This window comes from Podarcis tiliguerta (genome assembly GCF_965153285.1).
Source record: "Podarcis tiliguerta genome assembly, chromosome: 14".
Lineage (NCBI taxonomy): Eukaryota > Metazoa > Chordata > Lepidosauria > Squamata > Lacertidae > Podarcis > Podarcis tiliguerta.
In genome coordinates, this window is record NC_139547.1 from 43,044,281 (window position 1) to 43,068,651 (window position 24,371).

The following is a 24,371-nucleotide window of genomic DNA, read 5'->3' on the forward strand; positions in this document are numbered from 1 at the left end:
ACTGTAATACATCAGACATTAAAAGCTTCCCTAAACAGGGCTGCCTTGTGCTCAGAAACATACTGGGAGCCAATGTAGGTCTTTCAAGACCGGTGTAATACGGTCTTGGTGGCCGCTCTCAGTCACCAGTCTAGCTGCCGCATTCTGGATTAGTTGTAGTTTCCGGGTCACCTTCAAAGGTAGCCCCACATAGAGGGCATTGCAGTAGTCCAAGCGGGAGATAACTAGAGCGTTCACCACTCTGACGAGACAGTCTGCGGGCAGGGAGGGTCTCAGCCTGAGTAGCCTGCCCCCACCCCGCAATGTCCTCTGTCCTCTTTGTGGGGTGGTTTCATTTTAAAAAAAACCTCAACAATTTTGATTCCCTAAAAAAACGCAAAAGCTGGCCCCCCAACAAAATTCCTGGCTACCTCCATGGTGGGACTGCTTACTCCTAGCATAGCCAGGATTTATGTTGGGGGGTGGGATGCAGGACACCCACCTGTCCAGGCATGCAAACCTGACTAAAATATTAGGGGAGCTCAGGTAAGCCCCGCCCTGTGTAATCAATCACATGACACAGTGCACGCACACCATTCGAATGGTAATGCCCATAGCCTTTGCGGGGGGGGCGTTTCTCAAATATTTCATGTGGGGGGGAGGATCTATGCACCTCTAATCATCCAGTGGAATGAATGATTCGGAATTAAATGTCTTGAGAAGAGTTTTAAATTACAGTGGTACCTCGGTTTAAGAACAGTCCTGTTTACGAACAATTTGGTTTAAGAACTCCGCAAAACCGGAAGTAGCGTCCCTGTTTGAGAACTTTACCTCAGTCTAAGAACATGAAATGTACTCGGAGTCCTGTAGTGATTTCATGCTCTTTATTGCAGCTTGTAAAACAGTGACTGAATTGCCCCCCAAACCTCAGGCTTTTATGTACATTATTTACACAATGAGTCCCGTCTGATTGGCTGATTCTGCTTCCCTCCTGAAGCCTCATTGGTCTTTTCCTGCAGGCCAATCAGTTGTTGCATTCTACGATCCTATCAGCCTAATAGGCTGATTAACTTCCTCCTGGAGCCTGATTGGTCTTTTCCTGCAAGCCAATCAGTTGTTGCATTCTAGGAACCTACTTGCCGATTGCTCTAGAATCCAAGCTTAGTACATAACAAAACAGAATCCGAACAGTCGAAGCACACCAGCGGCAGGAGGCCTCATTAGGAAAACGTGCCTCGGTTTAAGAATGGTTTCAGTTTAAGAACGGACTTCCGGAACGGATTAAGTTCGTAAACCAAGGTGCCACTGTACTTTCTTTTGGCCCTGAGTGTTTCTTTTGGCCCTGAGAAAAATCTGTCAAAATCCTTCTACAATTTGTACTTTTAGTTAAGTATTTTTATTTATTTGCTTGATTTAGGAGGGTAGTTGCCCCCCTGGCTATGCCCATGATTCCTAGGGAAGTGGGGTTCAGGTCACAGCTTAGAAGAGGGGTGGTCATCATGATGCCCTTCGGGGTATCCCCCCCCCCAACTCCCATCATCCCTGACGGTTAGTCATATCTGAGGCTGATGGGAATTGAAGACTACAAAATCTGGATGGCGCAACAGTGTCTACTCTTGGTCGAAACGTAACAAACTCCCACACTGGATGTGAGGGTCTGGATTTTCCACTTGTGTCTGAAGAAAGGGGGGTGAATTTCTGAGGTTGTCCTCCCAACTCACCTCCTGCATCTGCATATTAAAATTATTTTTTATTTATTTTACATTTATACCCCACCTTGCCTCCAAGGAGCTCAATATGGCATACCTGATTCTCCCCCTCCCTGGGTTATCTTCACAGCAGCCCTGTGAGGTAGGTTAGGCAGAAAGTCACCCAGTGAGCTTCATGAGTAAGCAGTGGTTTAAATCCATGTCTCCCAAGTCCTATCCCGACACAGGAGTTCCTCTGGCTTTGCATGGCGAACTGAAATTCATCAAGTGTTTGATTGATAGTGTTTGTTGTTACTGACTTAGCCTTCTTTGTTTTCCTTTGGGGAGGAGAGAGCTGTGCTAAAAAATGTAAAAGGTAAAGATGAAACAAAAAAAATTGAGTTTCCCTTGTCCCTTAAGGGTCTGTACCAGTTGGTTTTGTTTTGCAACACTTCATATCAACAGCAGTATTTTTGTGTGTATAACCGTATTTTTTGTGTATAACCATATTTTTGTGTATTTTTTTCTGTATAACCGTATTTTTTTGTGTAGAACACATCCTGTGTATAAGACTCCCCCTATTTGGGGGGACTCAAAATAAAGGAAATGGGGGAAATCGCCCAGAGATGTTAAGCTTTTTTGGCAGGGGGAGATTCACAAGAGTTGTTGAGCTTTTTGAGGGGAGGCTTGCCCAGAGTTGAGCTTTGGGGGGGGGGGGGGAGAATGCAGAAAATTGCTCACCCTCCTCGCACACATCGAATAAGCCTCCAATCAGCTGCCCCCTCGCCACCAGCAGCCGCCTATCAACCACTAACTTGCCGCAGAAACAGCCAATCAAAACAACCCCCTTGTCGTAGCCACCAATCACCCACCCAATCATAGCTGACAATGTCCTGCTGGCGGCACCAACCTATCGCCTGTCCCCCCCATGCACTATCCATGTATAAGACAACCACAATTTTTGAGATTGTTTTATCATAAAAAAACACCTTATCTTATACATGGAAAAGGAGTATCTCCACCCCCATCATTCAGCCCGGACACAGAGGTCCAGCGCCGAGGGCCTTCTGGCAGTTCCCTTGCTGCAAGAAGTGAGGTTACAGGGAACCAGGCAGAGGGCCTTCTCAGTGGTGGCGCCCACACTGTGGAACACCCTCCCATCAGATGTCAAGGAAATAAACAACTATTTTACTTTTAAAAGACAGCTGAAGGCGGCCCTGTTTAGGGAAGTTTTTAATGTCTGACGCTGTATTGTTTTTAATATTTGGTTGGAAGCCACCCAGAGTGGCTGGGGAATCCCAGCCAAAGGGGCGGGGTATAAATAATAAATTGTTGTTGTTAAAACTACGGTACACTTCTTCAAGGAGAGGGTGAGGTCCCTCTGTTGTCCCCTGTTGGGGAAGTGGGTACCTTTTCAGGTCTGTCACCCTCTTTCTTTCGTTTCTCTCCATTTTCCTGGTAAGTCTTCTGTGCCTTTGTAAAACAAGGTCAAATTCAACAGCTGCAGCTTGCCACCCACGTCCTGCAAAATTGCATCTTCAGATGAAGAGGATTGCTGCACCTTGTTGATTTGTAACTCTCTGTAGCAAGAACAGGAAACACCCCCCCCCTTTGCTCTGCTACCTGGGTGCTGATGGGTGGGGGACCACATTCATATTAGCCGCTCCCCCCATCATTCCTGACAGAGTCTGGACCTTTGTCTGACAGGTTGACATTCAACTGGTGAAGTCCTCTGCCAATGAAACTCCAGGCTGGCACAAAGCTACACCTGCTTTGTTTCTGTATTGTGATTCTCCCAAAAAGCTGGGGGTGGGCGAGGCCTCTTCAAGGGGGGGTCTGATCCCACTGCTGCCTGGGAGCCCCCACCATTGGCAGTTTCTTTCTGCCCTCCATATATTCCAGCTGAGCACACAGTGTCCTATTCCCCAAGGTTAAAGAACAATTAGCTCGCTATTAACTCAGTGCCTCTGCCCCCCCCTTACATTTCCTTTCCTTCTCAAATGGCTTTTTTAAAAGAGCCATATCAGGGTCTGTCTCTCGATTTCAGACAATTCACCCACGGAGTTTTATACTTACTTTCTTTATTCCTAGGGGTATTTGTCAACTTCCAGCTCGTAAGTAAAATATCACAGAATGGGTTTCATTCCAAGTGAGCTGTAATCAATGAAACTTCTATAAATTTGTGCACAAGTAAATTCACTTTTTTTAAAAAAAAATAAGATTTCTATTTATTTAATTGCTCAATAGCAGGGGGCATTCTAGGAGGGAGTCCCCATCTCAAAAGAGGCATTCTGTCCTTTGGATTAACTAAAACCACAAATTAATAAAAAAATAATGTTCGGTTAATTAACGCCGCCCTTTTTAACTGAACAGAAAACAATGGATTAATCTTAGCCGATTGATCTACTGATGTTGCAGTCCAATAAGAGAGACAGAACATAACAGCTCAGGGAGGCAGTGTGGTGTAACAGATTAGGACCTGGGAGACCAGGGTTCAAATTCCCACTCAACTATGGAGCTTGCTGGCTCTCAGCTTAACCTACCTCACTGGGTTGTTGTGGGACTCAAATGAAGGGGAAAACCTTGTAGCTCCTTGGAGAAAAAGGTGGGCTATAAATGCAATTAGCAAACAATGGCTTATATTACTAGTGCTGCATTATATAGCTCAGTTGGTTAGAGTGCGGTGCTGATCGCACAAAGGTTGCAGGTTCGATCCCCGTAAGGGACAGCCTGCATAAGGGGTGGACTAGATAACTGCATAAGGGTTGGACTAGATGATCCTTAGGGTCCCTTCTAACTCTATAACTCTTTGATTCATTTGAATCAGAAGAGGTAGCACCTCCCTTCTAGAACCAATGTGAGCTGCGGTCTGAAAAATTGTGTTGGTGTGGTTTGAGTTGAGAAAGTGGCCTTTCACAGGACAAAAGCAGATGTGATTAAGAGAGCAACATTTGCTTATTCAAGTGTCTGCCCCATTCACATATAAACTGAGCACCTGGAGTCCATTTGTATTGTTGTAATTGTCACACAAGGGAAAAGAGCTGAACCCCCTCCCCTCCCCTTATCCCCTTGCAGTCCAACTGTTCACACATATTTTGGGGAGTGCTCACAAGCAGGCCCAAATACAAGACTCCCCGTTATACGTCCCTAGAATACATTGTTCAGACATACAGCCTCTGAGCGTGTAGGCTCCATTTAGCTCTCGTGTCTAATAGTCCTTGCTGGACCTGTTCTCTGTAAGTTTGTTCTTAAAGGCCATCCTTCGTCTTCCTAGTAACAAGCGAAGGTGGCTGGCAGAAACTGAGCCCGAATCAGAGCACTGAGAAACCAGAATTGGCATGCTTGGCAGAACCCTACGTTCTGCAGAAGTACAATAAATATTTAGGACCGTGAGGGCCATCTAGTACCAGCTCCCTGCAATGCAGGGAGCCCCATATTGTCTGTTCTGACTGGCAGCTCTCCAGAGCAACAGAAGAAGAAGAGAAGAGTTTGGAAAATGAATTTTTGCTCCCACCTACTGCTTGATCTGTTTTAACTGGATGTATCACTGGATTCAGCATACAAAGCATATGCTCTCCTGCTGAGTTATGGGTCTCTCCCTAAGCCCATCTCACACACATACCCTTTTCAGACAGGCTCGTCCTTTGTCATCTTTCATCAGCAGGAAATGTTCTCATTTCAAGGAAAGCAGCCTTGCCTGCTTAGAAAGGAAAGGGCGGGGAGACAGTATCAATTCTGCTTTCAGAGGCAGCTGCCATCTGGTCACATGCCGATGGATTATCAAATGGAATCCTTTCCCCCCTCCTTATTAAACCTTGCGTGAAGTTAAATTACTTGGCAGTCACACAGGACAGTGTATGGCAGTGTGTGGAGGTGGAAAACGGTGACCAGGATGTTATGAACAGGGTGAATGGGGTGCTATGAGCAGGAACCAAAGTGCATTTAATTTCCCCCAGACTTCGAGATGCCCCTCTCATCAACAAAGCTTGTGAGATGCCACCTCTCTCACTTCCAAAGTCTGCCCAAGAACCCACCTTTTCCACGAAGACTTGGGCACACCTCCCTAGTTCAAAGGCCCTAAGTGAGAGATGGGGAAACGGTAACCCTCCAGATGTTGCCAGACTACAACTCCCATCATCCTTGACTGGGGTAGGGAAACTTGGTTCAGCCCAGGGACCTCCTCCTCTTTTAGGCAACCTTGCAAGGTACATGCCGGGGCCAATAACTTTGCCTTTGTACACTGGGCTTGTTCCTACGTGACTTCTCTATCCCACTCCCTGCAGGCCAACAAAAGAGGCGTCATTAGAAAGCAAGGACGCGTGCTCACCAGGCAGAATCAAAGCAAAACCTCAGAGAGAGTGCCAAAGAAAGCCAATGAGGGGTATGGCCAGGATAAAGGGTGTGGCTGAGGAGGGGTGTGGCCTGGAGAGAGCCAAGAGGGCGACATTCGGGCCTGAGGTTCCTGCTCAATATCATTTACCACCACAGACCATGCTAGCTGGGGCTGATGGGAGATGTAGTCCAATCTTATGGAGAGTCAGCATGGTGTAACAATAGTGTGGGGCTATGACCTGGGAGAGCTATTTCATAGGTAAAGGGTAAAGGGACCTCTGAGCAGTCGTGGCCGACTCTGGGGTTGCGGTGCTCATCTCGCTTTATTGGCCAAGGGAGCTGGCGTACAGCTTCCAGGTCATGTGGCCAGGATGACTAAGCCGCTTCTGGCGAACCAGAGCAGCGCACAGAAACACCGTTTAGCTTCCCGCTGGAGAGGTACCTATTTATCTACTTGCACTTTGACGTGTTTTCGAACTGCTAGGTTGGCAGGAGCAGGGACCGAGCAACGGGAGCTCACCCTGTCAGGGGGATTTGAACTGCCGACCTTCTGATCAGCAAATCCTAGGCTCTGTGGTTTAACCCACAGTGCCACCGCGTCCCGAATCATAGAATTGTGGAGTTGTGTGGTCATCAAATCCAACCCCTTGCAATGCAAGAATTGTTTTTCCCAATATGGGACTCGAACCCACGACCCTGGGTCCCATGCTCTACTATCTAAGGGAGATCAGGGTTCGAATCCCCACCCAGCCACGAAGCTTATTGGGTGACCATGGGGTCCACTGCCTCCCACAGCCTAACCTACCATGCAGGGTGGATGGGTGCGAGGATAACTGCAGTAAGCAATCAGACGGCTCGTTCATTTAGTCATTTATTAAATTTCTATACCGCCTTTCATCGTAGCATCGCGGGGCGGTTTACAACATAAGAGTACAAAACAAAGCACGCAACATATTCGCAGGCAAAAGCAATAAGCCCTTCCAGCCAACTCCTTCCTACTTATCTTTTCATTCCAGCTGCAGAAACTGGAAAGAGAAAGTGAGGAAAAAACCCGAGAGCCAGATGGCCCACCACAAACCGTTCTTGCGCACACCCCTTGGCGTCATACGGGAGCAGCCGGTCGTGGGAGGGCGGACGGCTCGCCTTACGACGCAGGGGGGAGATAGAACACTGTGCAGGAAAATAGAACGCCATGTATCCATCTGATTCCGCCCGCAGCCAATAGCAGCGGAGGGCTTCGCGCTCTCGGCCAATGAGCGGGCGGCTCCTGTGGGCCCGGATTTCCTAGTCCTCCATCCAGCTTGCGGTTGCTGGTGGAGGCAGCGGCCGGAGCTGCGCGCGTCTTCTGCTGCCGCCGCCGCTGCCGCTCCCGGTGCGCAAGACGTGGAGGAAAAGCCCAAGGCGGCCGTGCTGGACGTTCAGGTAAGGAGATTAGATCCTAATCAGGCGAGCTTCTCGGGTTTGGCTGGGATGTTCCATCGTAAGTCGCTGTTCGCATCGGGCCCCTTCGCGGCCATAACTTTCGGTTTTCTTATGGTGGTCGCTGAGATGCAATGGCACATGACCTCTCCGACGCCTCGTTTGCTGTGGCAGCTGACAGCGCCGCCCGGTGCGTGCCTCCCCAGCAGCAGGGTCTGGCCTGAAGGCTCCAGGGTTGCCTAGCCACGTCCAGGCGGCAGGTGGAGGGGCTTGAATCTCCAGGTGGGCGGGGACGCGGTGGTGGTTGATGATGATGATGATGATGATGATGATAAAATAAAATAAATAAAAATCAAGAAGGCCGTGCATGAAGCTTGCAAGCTTCAGCCTGGCAGGAGCTGGTTGCAAATTGTAGCATAGACATTGGGGAGGGTTGTTGGTTTTTTTGCTACCCTCTTTCCCAATTAACCCCCATCTCCAGGTCCCACCTCCCCATGACATCACCCGGGGCTGCCCCTAGGTCTCAAGTTTGGTCCCTGCATTCTCAGGGTCTGGGATGCTCCTGACTTGGCTACCTGTTCAGTGGAGTGTGGCTTATCTCCAAGCAGGTGTGTGTACAGAATTACAGAGTAGGCTCACTCCTTCTGCATCCGGCTTCAGAACCGAGCTGTGCTGATCTCTGCTTCCCTGTGCCAACGCAGCGCCCCTCTCCTCCCTACACCCTCTGGGCGTTCTTTCTCCAAAGGTTATTGAGGTGCGTACATCGCAGAGGGCCAGTCCAGCCATAAGAAGGACCCTTCTGGATCAGGCCAAAGGCCCATCTAGTCCAGCATTCTGTTCTCACAGTGGCCAACCAGACACCCATGGGGAGCCCAAAGCAGGAGCCCACATACAGACTGGATTCCATTTCATAGAGTCATCAAATTGTAGAGTTGGAAGGGACCCTGAGGATCATCTGGTGCCATGCAGGAATCTCAACTAGATCATAAATGACAGGTGGCCATCCAATTTCTGCTTAAAAACATTCAAGGAAGGAGAGTCCACCACCTTTGAGGGAGTGCGTTCCACTGTCTTAACAGCTCTTATGGTCAGAAGGTTCTTCCTGATGTTGAGTCCGAATCTGATTTCTTGTTACTTGAATCCATTGGTTCCCCTCTCCCCATTTTATCCTCCCAACAACCCTGCGAGGTAGTCTACAGGCCATGGAAGGTAGTGGCTTGCTCAAGGTGACCCAGTGAGTTTGTGACTAAATGGACACTTGAACCTTCTCCAATCCAAGACCGGTATTATTTTGCTGGTTTTCAGGTTAGTTGAAGGCCTGACACAAATGGATATTAAATACAGTGTCCAAGTTTCCTGGTTAGAGAGGTGGGGCTCTCTGCCACTGGAGGTATTTAAACAAAGGCTTGATAACCAAACTGTCAAGGATCCTGGAATTGCAACCTGCATTATGGATTCTACACAGAGTAGATGGCTGAACAACATGGTAGCCTGCAACATTTTCAGACCCCTTGCATTTGGGGATCCATTTATTAATGTTTATCATATACAGTGGTACTTTGGTTTAAGAACAGCTTAGTTTATGAACAACTTGGATTAAAAATTCTGCAAACCTGGAAGTAGGTGTTTTGGTTTGTGAAACATGTTCCGCTTCCTGTTGAGCGTGTTCCTTTTGTAAATTGAGTCCCCCGCTGCTATGGGAAAGCACGCCTTGGTTTAAGAACGCTTTGGTTTAACAACGGACTTCTGGAACTGATTAAGTTCATAAACCAATGTACCACTCTATTTGTATTGTGTTAGTGCTACTGTTGTGACCTACTTCTTTATTATTTATTATTATTTATTAAATTAATTGAATTTATTTGATTCGCATACTGCCATTCATCCAAAGATCACAGGATGGTTTACAATATAAGAACACAAAAATACATGGTTGTTGGCATCTGCCTGTCTCGAGAGACAATGGGATGCACCTCCTGGGGTAAACCCAAATCTCTGTGTTGGCAGCTCTGAAGTGACCTCCCCGGGGTGCAGGCTTGGGCAGTGTGTATGGGGGTCCTGGGCTGCCCAGATGACGAGACCCCCCTCTTGGTCTGGTTGATGCAGTCCACAGGAAAACAGAGCAAGACGTTTGGCAACAGCTTGGCTGCAGGAGTTGCTGGAAGGAGGCATATAAGGCGCCGTCCAACTTTCACAATAACAAACAGAAACAGTACCTCCACACACACACAGTTTAAAAGGCCATAGATTGCTTAATTAGCCAGAGGCCTGGGAGAATGGGAATGTTTTTGCCTGACACCTAAAGAAATATAACGAAGGCCTCTCTGGGGAGATCATTCCACTAGAGGGGTATCCTACCTGCCAATTGAAGACCAGTGAACTAGATTAACTCCAATTTATCGTTTCAGCTCTAGAATTATATCTTTGCCCTGTATGGCCAAAAATAAGGCTGCAAATCTTAAATGCACTTCCAAGGGCCCATGGATTTCTGTATGAATGTCTTTATGTGTCGGTACGCTTAGGACTGTGTTGTAAAGGCGGTAGCACCCATTTATTAATTTATTGCGTTTTGTTCTTCGATCTTCTTGGGCTGCAATCTGATATGCAGGGCTATTTTTCTAGAAAAAGAGGTGCTGGAACTCACCATGAACGCCTCCCTCCTTGTCTTAGAATGGCAATGGCGCCCACCTGAGAGGTGCCAGAACTGAGTTCCAGTGAGTTCCCGCTGAAATAAAAAAGCCCTGCCTATATGTATTGAAATTAGCCTTGGTCTAATTTCAAAAAGGTGCTGTAAGTAGTCAGGCCAGACCTTGGGCAAGAGCAGTCTGACCCTCCCCTGATAGTCTGTTGGGTGTGGAAAGAGAGGAAGGGGGGGCCTGTGAGAAAAGGGGGGGCCACGACCAGCGTCAGCATGCAGCACTCTACAGCCTTGCCCTGCAAGGAGAGAGTCTCTTCCTTTAAATTCCTAGGAGTTTATCTCAGTGAAGACCTTACTTGGAAAATCAATACAACCCAAGTGGTTAAGGAAGCCCAACAGAGTATTGCGGAAGAACGATGTCAATCAACATTTGATGATCTCCTTCTACCGGTCCACAATAGAAAGTGTCCTTTCATACTGCATCACGGTGTGGTATGCTGGTTTGACATCAACTGATAGGAAGTGCCTACAGAGAGTGGTAAATACAGCACAAGATATTATGGGCTGTCCCGTGAATCCGCTGGATGAAATAGCGGAAGAACGTTGCCTCAGGAGCGTGAGGAAAATTCTCAGGGATGATTCACACCCTGGCCGGCACTTTCTGGATCTCCTGCCCTCGGACAGAGGATATAGAAGCATGATTAGTTGCACCAACAGGGTAAAGAACAGCTTCTATCCATGGGCTGTTAGGCTGCTGAATGAAAAGATAACAACAGGGCAACTGACTTTCGGGTTTGGTGGGTGGGTGTCAGTAAACGAGGGAAATAAGACTAAGAGAGTTGAGTGGGGGGTGCTTGTAAACAAGTTGTACAAGTGACAATAAAGTATTTCAATTTCAGTATTTCAATTTCAATACCTGCCTACTCAAAAAGTAAGTCCCACTGGGTTCAGTGAGACTTACTCCCAGGTTAAGTATGTGTGGGATTTTACCCTTAAGCCTTTTGCATTACAAGCTGCAGCCTTCAACTGTTGGGGCAGACTTCAGAGAAACTGGATCCGGCCTCCGTGCTTGTGCTTCCTTCCCTCTCCCTTTGCCTTCCCAGCCATGAGCACGTCCGGTTCTCTCCTGTGGGCGGTCGATATCTTCGGCCGCGTCTACACGCTCTCCACCACCGGCCAGTACTGGGAGCTCTGCAGAGATGGGGAGCTGGAGTTCAAGAGGGTTTCTGCCGTCAAGCAGTGCTGCTGGGGAATTGCGTGCGACCACCAGGTCTACGTTTACATCCACTCCAACGACGTCCCCATCCGGTACCAGGAAGAAACCTACGAGAATCAGGTATGCAAAGGAAAGGACTGAGCCCACAATAGAAGCCGGCGGTTAAAGCTAAGAAACGCCCTGCTGGATCAGACCCAAACCCTGTCTTATTCCAGCATCCTGTGACCAGTCAGAGAGCCAGTGTGGTGTAGTGGTTAAGAGGGGTAGTCTCGTAATCTGGTGAACTGGGTTCGCGTCTCCGCTCCTCCACATGCAGCTGCTGGGAGACCTTGGGCCAGTCACACTTCTCTGAAGTCTCTCAGCCCCACTCACCTCACAGAGTGTTTGTTGTGGGTGAGGAAGGGAAAGGAGAATGTTAGCCGCTTTGAGACTCCTTCAGGCAGTGATAAAGCAGGATATCAAATCCAAACTCCTCCTCTTCTTCTCTGGGAAGCCCAAAAGTATGAGGGCAATAAGCCTGTTGCTTCCCAGCAGAATTAGGTGGAGCCACCGTGTAAATATTACTATCTTCAGTAAAGTAGGCTAGTTTCCACACACCCACTGTTACTCACGCTATTCTTCTCTGTCCTCTGTCCAAACAATGCATCATCAGAGTTCAAGGACACATTCCATCCAGGCAGAAACATTCAAGTAGGGTCAGTGGGTCTGGAGATGCCTGCCCTATATCTAACAGAGCTTCTCATTCATGCTTTGTCCCGTACAGTAACATCTGAGTGCAGAATGTGTCGGGTTTTATTTTGGCATTCCTTCAATGTTTTCCTGTTGTTGTTTTTTGTTGCAGTTTGTCTTTAAGTGCTATTTGAAAGTGCATCAGAAACCACAGGTGGCCTCGCGTAACTATGGTATCTATAGCGGGTTTCTCCCCCTAAGTGTAGATCCACCTTTATATAATTTTGGAGTCTTCACTCAAGCTTTTAATTTAAAGGCCTGTTCAGTTTGTGTGCATATATCCTGCAAATCTGTTGGCTGACTAATGGGGGTACTTTTTATTTATTTTTATTGTTATTGTTATTTTTTAAATTTATATATTGATCTCAGGGTGGTTCACAAGATAAAAATTCAGGATAAAAGCACAAATACATAGTTAAAACAGAAACAAAGCAAAACAATACCCCCTCCCAAACAAATTTAAAAGGCTGTAGAATATTAATCAGCCAATGGCCTGGTTGAAGAGGAATGTTTTCCCCTAGTGCCTAAAGATGTATAATGAAGGTAGCAGGTGAGCCTTCCTGGAGTATATCTTTGCATTCCACAAATGGGGAGCCACTGCAAAAAAGGCCTAGTCTCGTGATGCCATCCTCCAGACCTCACATGGAGGAGGCACACAAAGAAGGACCTCATATGGTGATTGCAGAATCCGGGTCAGTTTATATGGGGCGAGGCAGTCCCTGAAGTATTGCAGTCCTGAGCCATTCAACATGTTCAGCTGAACAAACAATTTCTTAATTGATTTAACCTGTTGAATATTGGAGCCCCAAAATGTACTCTCCAGGCAGAGGCAATCTAAGGTTACCAATGTGGGTCCTAAGTCAAACATCTGTGGCCCTCCAGATGTCGCTGGACTACAACTCCCATCGTCCATTAGCCACACCAGCAGAGGACAATGGGATTTGTAGTCCAGCAATGCCTGGGGACCTGAGGTTAAGAGAGTGTACAATACGTGATTGTTTTCTTGTTCGCTCCCTGGCAGCGCTGGAATCCCGTGATTGGCTTCTGTGAGAAGTTATTGCCCAGTGACCGCTGGCAGTGGAGCGATGTGAGTGGGCTGAAGCATCAGATGCTCGAAAGCTTTGAGTTGCCGTCGCCTCACTGGGAATGGGAAGCTGACTGGTATGTGGATGAAAATTTTGGAGGGGACCCCACAGAGAAAGGGGTAGGTGCAAAATATCGAAAAGGGATCCACGTCCTCTTGCGAGGAGGGAGGGAGCAATGTTGAAGGGGAGGGGTTGCTATCTTGCTTCCAAAATACATTGCTGCATTCATACTTGCTACCCGGGGGGGGGGTATTGAGCTGGGGTTGCTATTTGTAGTAGAAAGCAGGGGCCACTAGGTCAAAGGCAGGGGCCTTCAGGGCGTCTCCAGAGACTAGGAGTGTACAAGCAAGCAGCCTTATGTTGACTCAGCAGTTGCACTGCTGTACAGGCGCCTATTGGATAGTGTCTGTGACGTCACAGCAAGGTTGTGTCTCCTAGTACTACTTATTCCATTTTGGGAATATTACTGCTATCAGTCCAGTTATCTTTTTTTGTAACCCTTCTGTACTCTTTTTATGCTGATGCTGAAGCGCACGTCAAATTAATAACTGATTAACCCTCCAGTCGCTGGAATGTTGGGTGTTGGAATCCAGCAGCGCCGGGAGGTCTGTAGATTTGGGTAGCAACAGATGGCTCGTTAGCTTTAGTAGACAAATTTAATAAATAATAACAAAAGATTCTTGTACCTGCAAATCAGTATTGACGTCAAGCAACCTTCATTATGGTGTTATTCTTCTTGCAATAGTTCTATGCATTGTGGCTATTAATAGATAAAATGTGCAGAGTTTGTTAACTGTGGTTGTTTGGAAGTTGCACTGATTTCAGAGGGACTTGCTCCCTGCGAAGTATAGTGAGTAATCTGTCTCCACTGATTTAAGTGGGGTTTACACCCAAGTGAGCATGTCTGGAATTGTAGCCTTAGAGGATAGGCCACAAAAATTGTATCCGTGGGCATCATTGTGGCCACCGACATCACCTAGGAGGTCAATGAAAGGTCTCCGTAAATTCCCTCTTCAAAATCTGCAATGCACAAGAGACTATTTGGTCTCAGCTGCTGCCCAGTTCACCTTTGCCCTGGCTGGGCCTATCCTGTGTTGAAGCTGTCATGCTACGTCAGCTGTTTTGTGACTGGCACCCACAGCAAAGGGCTTTGACCCACCAGACCAAAGCTATTGTTGCCCCTTGCCTAAGGCAGCGGTTCTCAACCTGTGGGTCCCCAGATGTTGTTGGACTACAACTCCCATCATCCTTGAGCTCTGGCCTTGCTAGCTAGGGGTGATGGGAATGGTAGTTCAACAACATCTAGGGACCCACACGTTGAGAAAGCTGCCTTAGAGGGATAGTATTGCTATTGCAGAGGTTAATCTTTATAAGTGTTAGAAGCCCAGCTTCAACAACACCCAGCCTCTCCCTAGCCCAGTTTATGTGCAAACCAGCACTCGTGGTTTGCCTGGCAGGCTCCTAGCAAACCATGGTTTGTTCTTACCAACATGATTTGCCAGGAGGCAGACAAACCGTAAGCAGCGGTTCACATGTAACGGCAAGTCAACCTCTAGTTTATTTCCTCTCTGGGGGGCACTGAAGTTAAGAGCAGTGGAGGAGCAAAGTGCAAGCTCACATTAAGCCCTAGTTTACTTTAACCTATCATTTAAAACTGGGGCAGGGAACCTTTTTTCAGAACAAAAGATGTGTGTTCCATTTTGGGCAATCTTTCCAGGGCCGTGTGCCACTGCTGTGCAGGGTGAGGTGCAAAAGTTGGGCAATGGGTATAATTTTTTCCTTTGTACTGTACTGTACGCATTGACTCGCACACCCCTCTCTGTCCTCCGTCCAGGCAAGGAAGAGGAATTATCAGAGTTGAAGGGCAAATTCCAGCCAGGCAAAAAATACTCAAGGACAGTGCAAAGTCAAGCTAGTGACAGGTGTTGGCCTGGGGAGAAAGTATAGGCTGGAGAGAGTTCTGAGGGCCAGATAGCGAGACTTGGAGGGCCACAGGTGCACCCAAGTCAGATGTTCCTAGCCCCTGATTAAATGTGTCAAGAGAACTAGGCTAGGTTGATTGGTGGTTCTTATTAGGCTGGGCAGGCAATCGGATCGCAACATGCTTTAGCTGAGATTCCTACATTGCAGGGGGTTGGACTAGATGACCCACGGGGCCCCTTCCAACTCCACAATTCTGTGATTATGTATTGGCGGATTAAAAGCTGCTTTGTAAGAGCAGCGTTGTTAATTTTGCCAGAGGTTGGTGCTTAGTTTATGCCTAGAGTATATTGAGCTGTTTTTTTCTGGTAAATTCAATACTTAACAAAAATATTTTTCTGACTGCTCTCTCCCCCTTCCTTCTTTTTCCTTTTTCTTTTTTAAGGGCTGGACATATGCTATAGATTTCCCAGCCACCTATACCAAAGACAAGAGGTGGAATTCCTGTGTGCGACGGAGGCGGTGGATTCGGTACCGGAGATACAAGTCGCGAGATACATGGGCAAAGGTGTCTCTCCCCCTTCCCCCCCCCATCCATTTTTCAAATTTGCAATGTGTCTGGCGGTGGTCAGGGTTGGCTCAAGGCCTTTCACAGTGGCTCTGGTGCACAACCTAAGATCTAACCCCGGATTCCTTTCAGCAGGGCCTTTTCAGTGGTGTCCACCTGATTGTGTTGATGCCGGGCAAAGGTGATTTTATTCTTCCAGGCTCTTGGGGGATGCTGTTTCCGGGGTTTTCGTTGCCTTCCATCTGAGTTGAGGCATTTAGTGTTTCTGAACTGCCCTGCGAGTTTTGGCAGAAAGCATATATTTTTCAAATGTAACGTCGCAGCCAGTGGGACTTGCAACAAGATGTTTCGGTGTGGAGGGTTCCAGCAACTTCACCTCTAATCCATCCTTTCATTCCATTCACATCCATTACATTTACCCCTGCATCCCATTGGCCGATTTTGTAGTGATACGCCCCCCCTTGGGGAAGGATAGTTCTAATATTATTTATATTATTTTTCAATCTTGGGACCCCATATGTTGTTAGGGGATCACATTGTAACGCCAACTGCAAGCAATTTCTAAATGAGCTGCTCTTAATAAGAAACAGTAAGTTCACCTGGGAAGAATGTCGACTCTGTACCAACAGGAAAGTAATTCAAAGCATGTTTTCTGCTCTTGCTGCTGTAGATTCCATCCCAACAGGATCCCACACAGTTGCCGGATCCTTTCAATGATCTTTCCGTCGGAGGATGGGAGATTACAGACGAGCCAGTGGGAAGGTTGTCCGTCTGGGCCGTGTCTTTGCAAGGAAAGGTACCACCTATTTGCCTTCGGGATTCTTGCGTATGGGAAAAGAGTGTTGGTCGATCCGTCCGTCAGCCGGTCTACATCAGGAATGCAGAGGGCTCTAGCCAGTGCTGGTCCTACTCAGCGTAGACCCATTGAAACTAATGAACACAACTCATTTTAGGTTCATTAATTTCAGTGTGTCTTCTCTTGAGTTGGAGCAGTATTGGATACAATCTAGAACAGTTTTTCCCAACCTTTGGGTCTCCATTTGTTTTTCAGACTACAATTCCCATCATCTCTGACCACTTATCTTGCTAGCTAGGGATGATGGGAGTTGTAGTCCAAAAACAGCTGAAGAGACACTGATCTAGAACCTTTTTCATCCCCAAGAGATACATACCCATGAGGGCAACTTTGCAGCGGTAGCCTCTGGCAGGCAGGGGCAGGCAGAATACTTTAAATACGTTTTTGTTTTATTTTTTTAAATTACAGGTGTTATTTGCCACTCTGGGCTCCCATTTGGGAGGAAGGGCACGGTGGAAATTTATATAAAATATAAAATTAAATAGACAAACATATAAAATCAACAGTTGCCGTTCCTGAAAGCTACACGTTTCCCCCTCACTTCAGGTCTGGTACAGGGAAGACGTCTGCCATCACAATCCGGAAGGTTCTTCGTGGTCTTTAATTGCTACCCCCGGCGAAGCCGTCCAGATCAGCTGCGGGCCGTACGACCTTCTCTGGGGAACTCTTTGGGAAGGGCAGGCGATCGTGAGGGAAGGGATTGACAGGAACAACCCTCAAGGTAAGCCCCATTTTGTGGGAATGTTCAGGGTGGCAGGAGAGGATATATTGTTTATTAATATCCTTCCTAACTTGCTCCAGCGAGTTCCTTTACTTAGCAGAGTTTACATTCCCCTTCTCACGCACAGCAGAAAACTTGTTGCAAACTCGTGTGAGTTTCTTAAGACAATACGCAATTCAAGCTGGCTTGTCCAGATCGAAATGTGTTCTCATATTTTCCTGGTAAGGATATGAATCCTTCCTAAAAGAATAAAGACAGCACAGTCTTAAGGTAAAGGTAAAAGGACCCCTGACCATTAAGTCCAGTCGTGACTGACTCTGGGGTTGCGGCGCTCATCTTGCTTTATTGGCCGAGGAAGCCAGCATACAGTTTCCGAGTCATTTGGCCAGCATGACTAAGCCGCTTCTGGCGAACCAGAGCAGCGCACGGAAACACCGTTTTCCTTCCCGCCGGAGCGGTACCTATTTATCTACTTGCACTTTGACCTGCTTTCGAACTGCTAGGTTGGCAGGAGCTGGGACCGAGCAACGGGAGCTCACCCCGTCGCGGGGATTCAAACCGCCAGCAAGTCCTAGGCTCTGTGGTTTAACCCACAGTGCCACCTGTGTTCCAGCACAATCTTATTCATAAGCAAAGTTTACTCACGATCAGACAGAGCACACTGTGATCCCTGAAGGCACACTTAAGGCTTAAAGTTACAAGCATATACAAACAGGTTTACCCCATATGTGGGTAGACTTAGTGACTGCAGTTAGCAGTCCGGGAAGTTTGCAGGATGAAAGGAAGATGGAAAATAGAGAGTGTGGCAGCATGCCTTGTCCTTTTACCAAGTCTGGAATGGTCACGCCCACCCACTAGTCACATGCAAGGAAGGATGCTCCAGGCCAGGAGGAACAGGAAGTTTTGACTGGCTGGACCAAACATCCCCTTGCATGTCCACTCTAGGAAAACAAGGAATGTTGTATTTGACTGCTCCCAGTTGTTATAAGAATTTTAGGATCTTAGATATATAATAAATGTTCATAAATGTACCAAGCGAACACATACATAAATATATAAACCGCATGTCTGAAGCAGCATAGGAAGACAGTCCTGAAACCATTTTGACTCCCAAGCTGACCAAATGTTTCTCTGCAAGGAGGGAGGAGGTGGAAAAAAACTTTCCTTGTTACAGGAATTTAGTAATCACCATTTCAAAGGAATGGGCAGACTACCAGGAAAGGCAATTAGATAAGGCATTATCAGATAACCTGGCAGACAGGAAAAACAACAACATTCAAATTTCTCTTGTAGACCACCTTTTCTGTGATGTAGGTATGGTGTTTCTGGGGAGTGGTCTTGGGTTACACCCCTTCTGTGATGTGTGTATGATGTATGGAGGGGTGGTCTTGAGCTCTAGGGCAGGGAATTTAAAATATATAAAATATATAAAAATATAAGGGCAGGCACACCTTAGTTCTGGGCCCTCCACCTCTCTCCTGTGTGTGAGGGGAGCACCCTGTTGCAACAGCTCTAATAAAGATCAGGCTTATGAGCTGCTTTGCTTCTCAATAGTCTCTGGTTGGCCTCTGTTATTTTCTCCTACCAGTAGGGAACCTACGTAAGGACTCTGTATGGGCTCTTGGATACCCCATAAGGGAAAAAGGGCAGAGTTTGTATACAACACAGTGGATTGCATCCCACACATTTGCGGTCTTGGGAGACTTTTGACGATGACCTTCAAGCGCTGAACTGTTTAGGATCAGGTGACTTAAAGGCTGTAGCAGCATTCGTTGCTCACCTGGCTTCCCAGCGCCATGCATCTATTGGTTAACGGGAGGGTGAGGAGCCAATCAGGTGCTCCGTTGCTGCGCCTAAACCTTTCCAAGCTCCCTGCCGCCTCACCCTCTCGGTAACCGACAGCATCGTGCGGCATTGGGACCCCAGGTGTGCAGAGCTGCTCCACCCATTGCTACTGTTTAAAGTGCCGCCTGCTTTTAAGTCCATAGCTTAAGATCTGCTTCAGAGACCCTGATTAGGTGCTCTCGTGCAAAGATTGTCTGCCTGGGGAACAGGGCCTTTTTGCTGGTGGCTCCACGTTGTGGTATTTAATCCCACGTCAAATGAGGCAGGCACCATCCATCGGTAGCTCCAAAGAGGCCTTTAAAACTCACGGACTGAGGTGTAGAAGCAATAGTTTGCTCTGGCTTTTGTGTGCTTAACTTATGATGGGTTATTGTTGCCTTTGTGCCAGCTTATTACTATGATTATGAAGGAGATATCTTTAAGTGGTTTTAATTTGCAGGTGTTTATTCTATTCTGTTAAGTTTATACAGTGGTACCTTGGGTTAAGTACTTAATTCGTTCCGGAGGTCCGTTCTTAACTTGAAACTGTTCTTAACCTGAAGCATCACTTTAGCTAATGGGGCCTCCTCCTGCTGCAACACCACGATTTCTGTTCTCATCCTGAAGCAAAGTTCTTAACCCGAGGTAATATTTCTGGGTTAGCGGAGTCTGTAACCTGAAGTGTATGTAACCTGAAGCGTATGTAACCCGAGGTACCACTGTATCCTGCCCTTCTTCACAAAGGAGCACAAGGTTCACATTTTGTTGATGGTTTGATGTGTATTTCGTATCCCCTCGTATCCCTTGCTTTCCGAAGCGTGTTTTCCTTGAGGTCATAAATTTACAAAAAGTCAATAAAAGCATCACATTTTCCTTCTTGTTTGGAACTGAACTAGGGTTTCAAATTGTTCTCTTGCTTTTTCCTCTGACAGGAATTTCTTGGACGATTGTGGAGCCTCCGGTCGCAGAGAATGGAATCTTACATGTGTCAGTGGGGGTGAATGTTGTTTGGGCAGTTACCAAAGACCGAAAAGTAAGAAGCTTTGAGACACAATTGCGGTTTAAGCTTTCCTTTCATTTAGCGCTGGCTATGTTTCAAGCCCTCGTGACGAAGAGAGGAATTGAAAACAACAGTTTAGGATAACACTCAGCCACTCCCCATCACCCAGGGCAGTATCTTCGTATCTTAAAAAATTGTCCTGTCCCCTATTCTACTTTTAAAAAGACTGGGGAATCTTCATTATATGTTGCTGTGATTTATTAATCCAGTTCCCTTGGTTTCCTGGGAAGAGGAAATAATTGTGGCAATTCTAGCCCTTTGTGGGGAACAGGGGTCTCCTAACAACTCTCAGCACCCTTAACAAACGACAGCTCCCAGGATTTTGCGGGAGAGCCGTGACTTTTTAAAGTGGTATGATTACTCCCTTAAATGCGTAACGCAAACGGAGCCAGTTGCCATTTTCTGTGTAACCTATAAAGTAATTCAGGAATGTGAGTATTGCTACTCTGCATAATTTATTCCAGTTTCAGAGTTCGATTGGGGAGGGGAACAGAGTTGGTAGACAAATCCGGAGCCACCAAGCAGTAATTTTGGATATTCTCCCCTCAGGTCTGGTTCAGAAGAGGTGTGAACTCTCACAATCCTTGCGGCACCAGCTGGATCGAGATGGTTGGCGAGATGGTGATGGTAAACGTCGGCTTGAATGACCAGGTGAGGCTCCCTTGAGGACAGGCATAGGCAAACTCCGACCCTCCAGATGTTTGGGACTACAATTCCCCTCACCCCTCACCACTGGTCATGTTAGCTAGGGATGATGGGAATTGTAGTCCCAAACATCTGGAGGGCCGGAGTTTGCCTGTGCCTGCTTTAGAAGCAGCAGAGCAGGTATCCAAGCAGGTCTGGAACATTAGCCCCATTGGAAGTTGAACCAGGCCAGCAAAAAGAAAAAAACTTTGAACCCGTTCATAGGATTGACTCTTCTACAACTGAACCGGGATGAGCAGAACCATAGCTCACTGGCAGAACACAAGCCTTGCATCTCAGGTTAAAAGGGTGAGGTCGTAGGTGGTTGGGTGTGTAGGAAAAACAATCCCCTCAACTTAGTTTAGGGTTAAAATCTGTAGAGATTTTATTCAAAGCATTTGCTAAGGAGAGGTGCAGAGGTTTCACTAGTCTGGTTTATTTTATTTTTAATTATCTTTGCATTTTCTATTTTACATATCATCTTTTGGGGTACCTGTCAACTCAAACATTTTTCTCGGCCTGAGTCTCCTGTTTTAATTACTGCGTGGTTTTAATGGGATCGTTTCACTGTGTATTTTAATTGTGGATGTTTATATTTCAGTGTTCAAATGGGGCTGTTTTACTGCGTGTTTTGGTTTTGTATTCTAATTATGGCTGCTTTGTTTTCATGCTTGCATTTTCATACCTGCAAACTGCTTTGAAGCTTATTTTGGCATTAGGCAGTATATAAATATATCAGATAAATAAATATTGTGTCAAATAATAAAGTTGCTCGTACTTGCTACAGCGCAATGCCTGGGAACCACTTCTTTTGCGATGTCAGCCACAAGGGAGCTGAACATCTATTTTCTTACATTTCTGCTTTATCTTCTCTCTCTCTCCCTGTCTAGGTCTGGGGGATCAGCTGTGAGGACAGAGCCGTTTATTTCCGTCAAGGCGTCACCCCAAGTGAGCTGAGTGGGAAAACGTGGAAAGCGATTGTTTGCAGCCGAGATAGTGACCGATCGCAGACTGGCAGCTCAACAAGTCTCCTCAGGTAACTTAGAAACCCTGAGAATGTGCTTTTAACAACAACAAAAACCATAATCTTCTACTACAGTGGTACCTCGGGTTACAGACACTTCAGGTTACAGACTCTGCTAACCCAGAAATAGTACCTCAGGTTAAGAACTTCAGGATGAGAACAGAAATCATGTGGCAGCAGTGAGAGGCCCCATTAGCTAAAGTGGTACCTCAGGTTAAGAACAGTTTCAGGTTAAGAACGGACCTCCAGAACGAATTAAGCTCATAACCCAAGGTACCACTGTATATATAATTGGCTTGGCAAGCTTGCTACTGAATGATAACGGGCTTGGATCCGGTGCAATCTCTTTCTCTTCACCCTTTCCCCAAGTGCTGGCTGTTTCTTCACGGATGACATCAAGGAACAAACCAACTCCATATTCCGAAGTGATGGAGACCTCCCGTCTGATATCGAGGCACCTCTGGTTCTGGAAAACGTTTGCCTGCCTGGGTGTGCGGCAGGTGACAACAAGCCCCAGCAGGCCCCGGAATCGGACGCAGGCCCGGCTGTGAATCTTGTCCCGTCCCCTCTTGACGAAGCCAACCCTGCGGCGGATAAAGGGCTGGCGGATGTCCCAGAAGCGCCTGCCTTGGGTCCAGAGTCTCAACCCGCCGAATTGCAGTGGACAAACATTGACCTGAAGGAGGCCAAGAAGCCAGCTGCGGCCTCTGCAAGCGCCTCGGCTGAGGCATCCAGCCTGTCCTCTTTTGGCACGTTGTCCGTTGGCATAGAGGATCATTTGGAGGCCGATGAACATCCGTTGTGGGCCTGGGTCTGTGGCGGAGGCTGCTTTGTGGATTCACACAGCTCCCTCAAGTGGTTCACAGTGCAGTCAGGTGGGGGAGATTTCCAGTGTTTGAACCATCTCCATGTCCCCTTCTGAATGTGTACACTTCCCCTGTGGTCCTTCGTTCCCATTGATCCAGCCCTGTAAGGTCCCACGTTTAAATCTCTATCCTTTGGTCACAGACTTAACGTTGAGACACACCTAAGTTTCATGTGCAGCGGTGTCTGGTAAACCTGTGTCTGGCCTGTACTACTTAAGACGGCAGGTGGGAATTCACATGACTGTTCTGTACAAAATAGTTCAGTATGCAAGGAAAACTATCCAGATCTTTCTGGAGATGGATTCTAGCTAACCTTTCCCTGACCAGCTGGTGGTGTGTTCTTTTCTTTTTGTGAAGGAATATTGAACCCCCACAACTGGCCTGAAATTGTATAGTCCAGACATAGGTCTGCTGTCTCATTCATTTATAAGAACTAGGCCTGAAGCCTGGACAAGTCTCTATGAGTAAGGCCGACCCCTTTCCCTCAGATTTGCAAGACTCCTGGCATTTGTGCGGCTATCTCTTCGCTTTAAGTTAGCCTTCTCCAGAGCTGAGTCCCTTGATGGTGTTGGACTACAGCTCCCATCATCCCTGATAGTTGCGCATGTTGGTAGAGGCTGATGGGAGTTGTAGTCCAGCAACATCTGGAGCTGGGGTCAGCAAACTTTTTCAGCAGGGGGCCGGTCCACTGTCCTTCAGACCTTGTGGGGGGCCGGACTATTTGGGGGGGGGGAATGAACAAATTCCTGTGCCCCACAAGTAACCCAGAGATGCATTTTAAATAAAAGCACACATTCTACTCATGTAAAAACACACTGTTTCCCGGACCGTCTGCGGGATTTAGAAGGCGATTGAGCCGGATCTGGGCTCCGGGCCTTAGTTTGTCTACCCATGATCTGGAGAGACAACACAGTGGCTTCTGATAAAACATAGTGCTATGTTTTTTCTCTTCTTCTTAGTAATTGGTCTTGGAACCCTACCTCAAACTTTGGTACTTACCTAGGGCAATGAAGTCTGTGTGTGGCAGTGGGATGTATGAAGTTGCCTCACATCCATGCCAAACATATAAAGCACTTGGCTTCCCCTAGAGAATCCTGGGAACTGTAGTTTACCTCTCAGGTAGCTATAGTTCCTGGCACCTTTCACAAACTACAGTTCCCAGAAACCCATGTGCTTTAAATATGTGGTGTGGGACATAGGAAGCCGCCTTATACTGAGTCAGACTCGGTGGTCCATCTAGTTCCATACTGCCTACACTGACAGGCAGCAGTTCCCCTGGGTTCCTGATAGGGAACATTGCCAGCTGTACCTGGGCATTGAACCTGGGACCTCCTGCATGCAGGGCAGTTGCTCTAACATTGAGGTGCTCTCCTTCCCCAGGTAGAAGCAATGGCTTACCTGTCTAAGCCAGTGTTGTCTCTCCTGACTTCCGGTGGCTCTCTCAGGTCTCAGGCAGAAGTTATCACATCACCAACTTCCTGGTCCTTTTTGAACCAAAAGCGACAGGGATTGAACTTGAGGCCTTCTAGATGTTCTGTTGCCTAGTCCTTAATTATGTGCTCCTCCTTTTCTGCCGTAGCCTTATCCTCTTCTGGGCAGTCCCTCTCTCTCTCCATCACCCCCGCACAGACTGCCGTGTGGCGGAAGCAGATCTTTCAGCAGCTCACGGAAAGGACTCGGCGGGAGGTGGAGAACTTCCGACACTATGAACAGGCTGTCGAGCAGGTAAGCGTGGAGAGGGGCTACCATCTTGTCCTGCATT

The 24,371-nt window shown here is 47.3% G+C and overlaps 1 protein-coding gene across 7 annotated transcripts in view; it reads left to right on the forward strand.

Annotated features, from left to right (window-relative positions):
* Positions 1-6,945: 6,945 nt before the first annotated feature.
* TECPR1 (tectonin beta-propeller repeat containing 1) overlaps positions 6,946-24,371 on the forward strand; it is a 41,768-nt gene continuing 24,342 nt past the window's right edge. For all 7 annotated transcript variants that reach the window (XR_014504895.1, XR_014504896.1, XR_014504897.1 and 4 more), the window contains exons 1-11: positions 6,946-7,421; positions 11,160-11,392; positions 13,023-13,205; positions 15,452-15,574; positions 16,245-16,370; positions 16,977-17,151; positions 19,908-20,008; positions 20,585-20,686; positions 21,610-21,755; positions 22,113-22,618; positions 24,189-24,334. Coding sequence is in view for 1 of the 7 variants with exons in the window: in XM_083413339.1 (XP_083269465.1) it covers positions 11,162-11,392; positions 13,023-13,205; positions 15,452-15,574; positions 16,245-16,370; positions 16,977-17,151; positions 19,908-20,008; positions 20,585-20,686; positions 21,610-21,755; positions 22,113-22,618; positions 24,189-24,334 (1,839 nt within the window). In the remaining 6 variants the exon portion in view is untranslated. The remainder of the gene's footprint in view (positions 7,422-11,159; positions 11,393-13,022; positions 13,206-15,451; positions 15,575-16,244; positions 16,371-16,976; positions 17,152-19,907; positions 20,009-20,584; positions 20,687-21,609; positions 21,756-22,112; positions 22,619-24,188; positions 24,335-24,371) is intronic.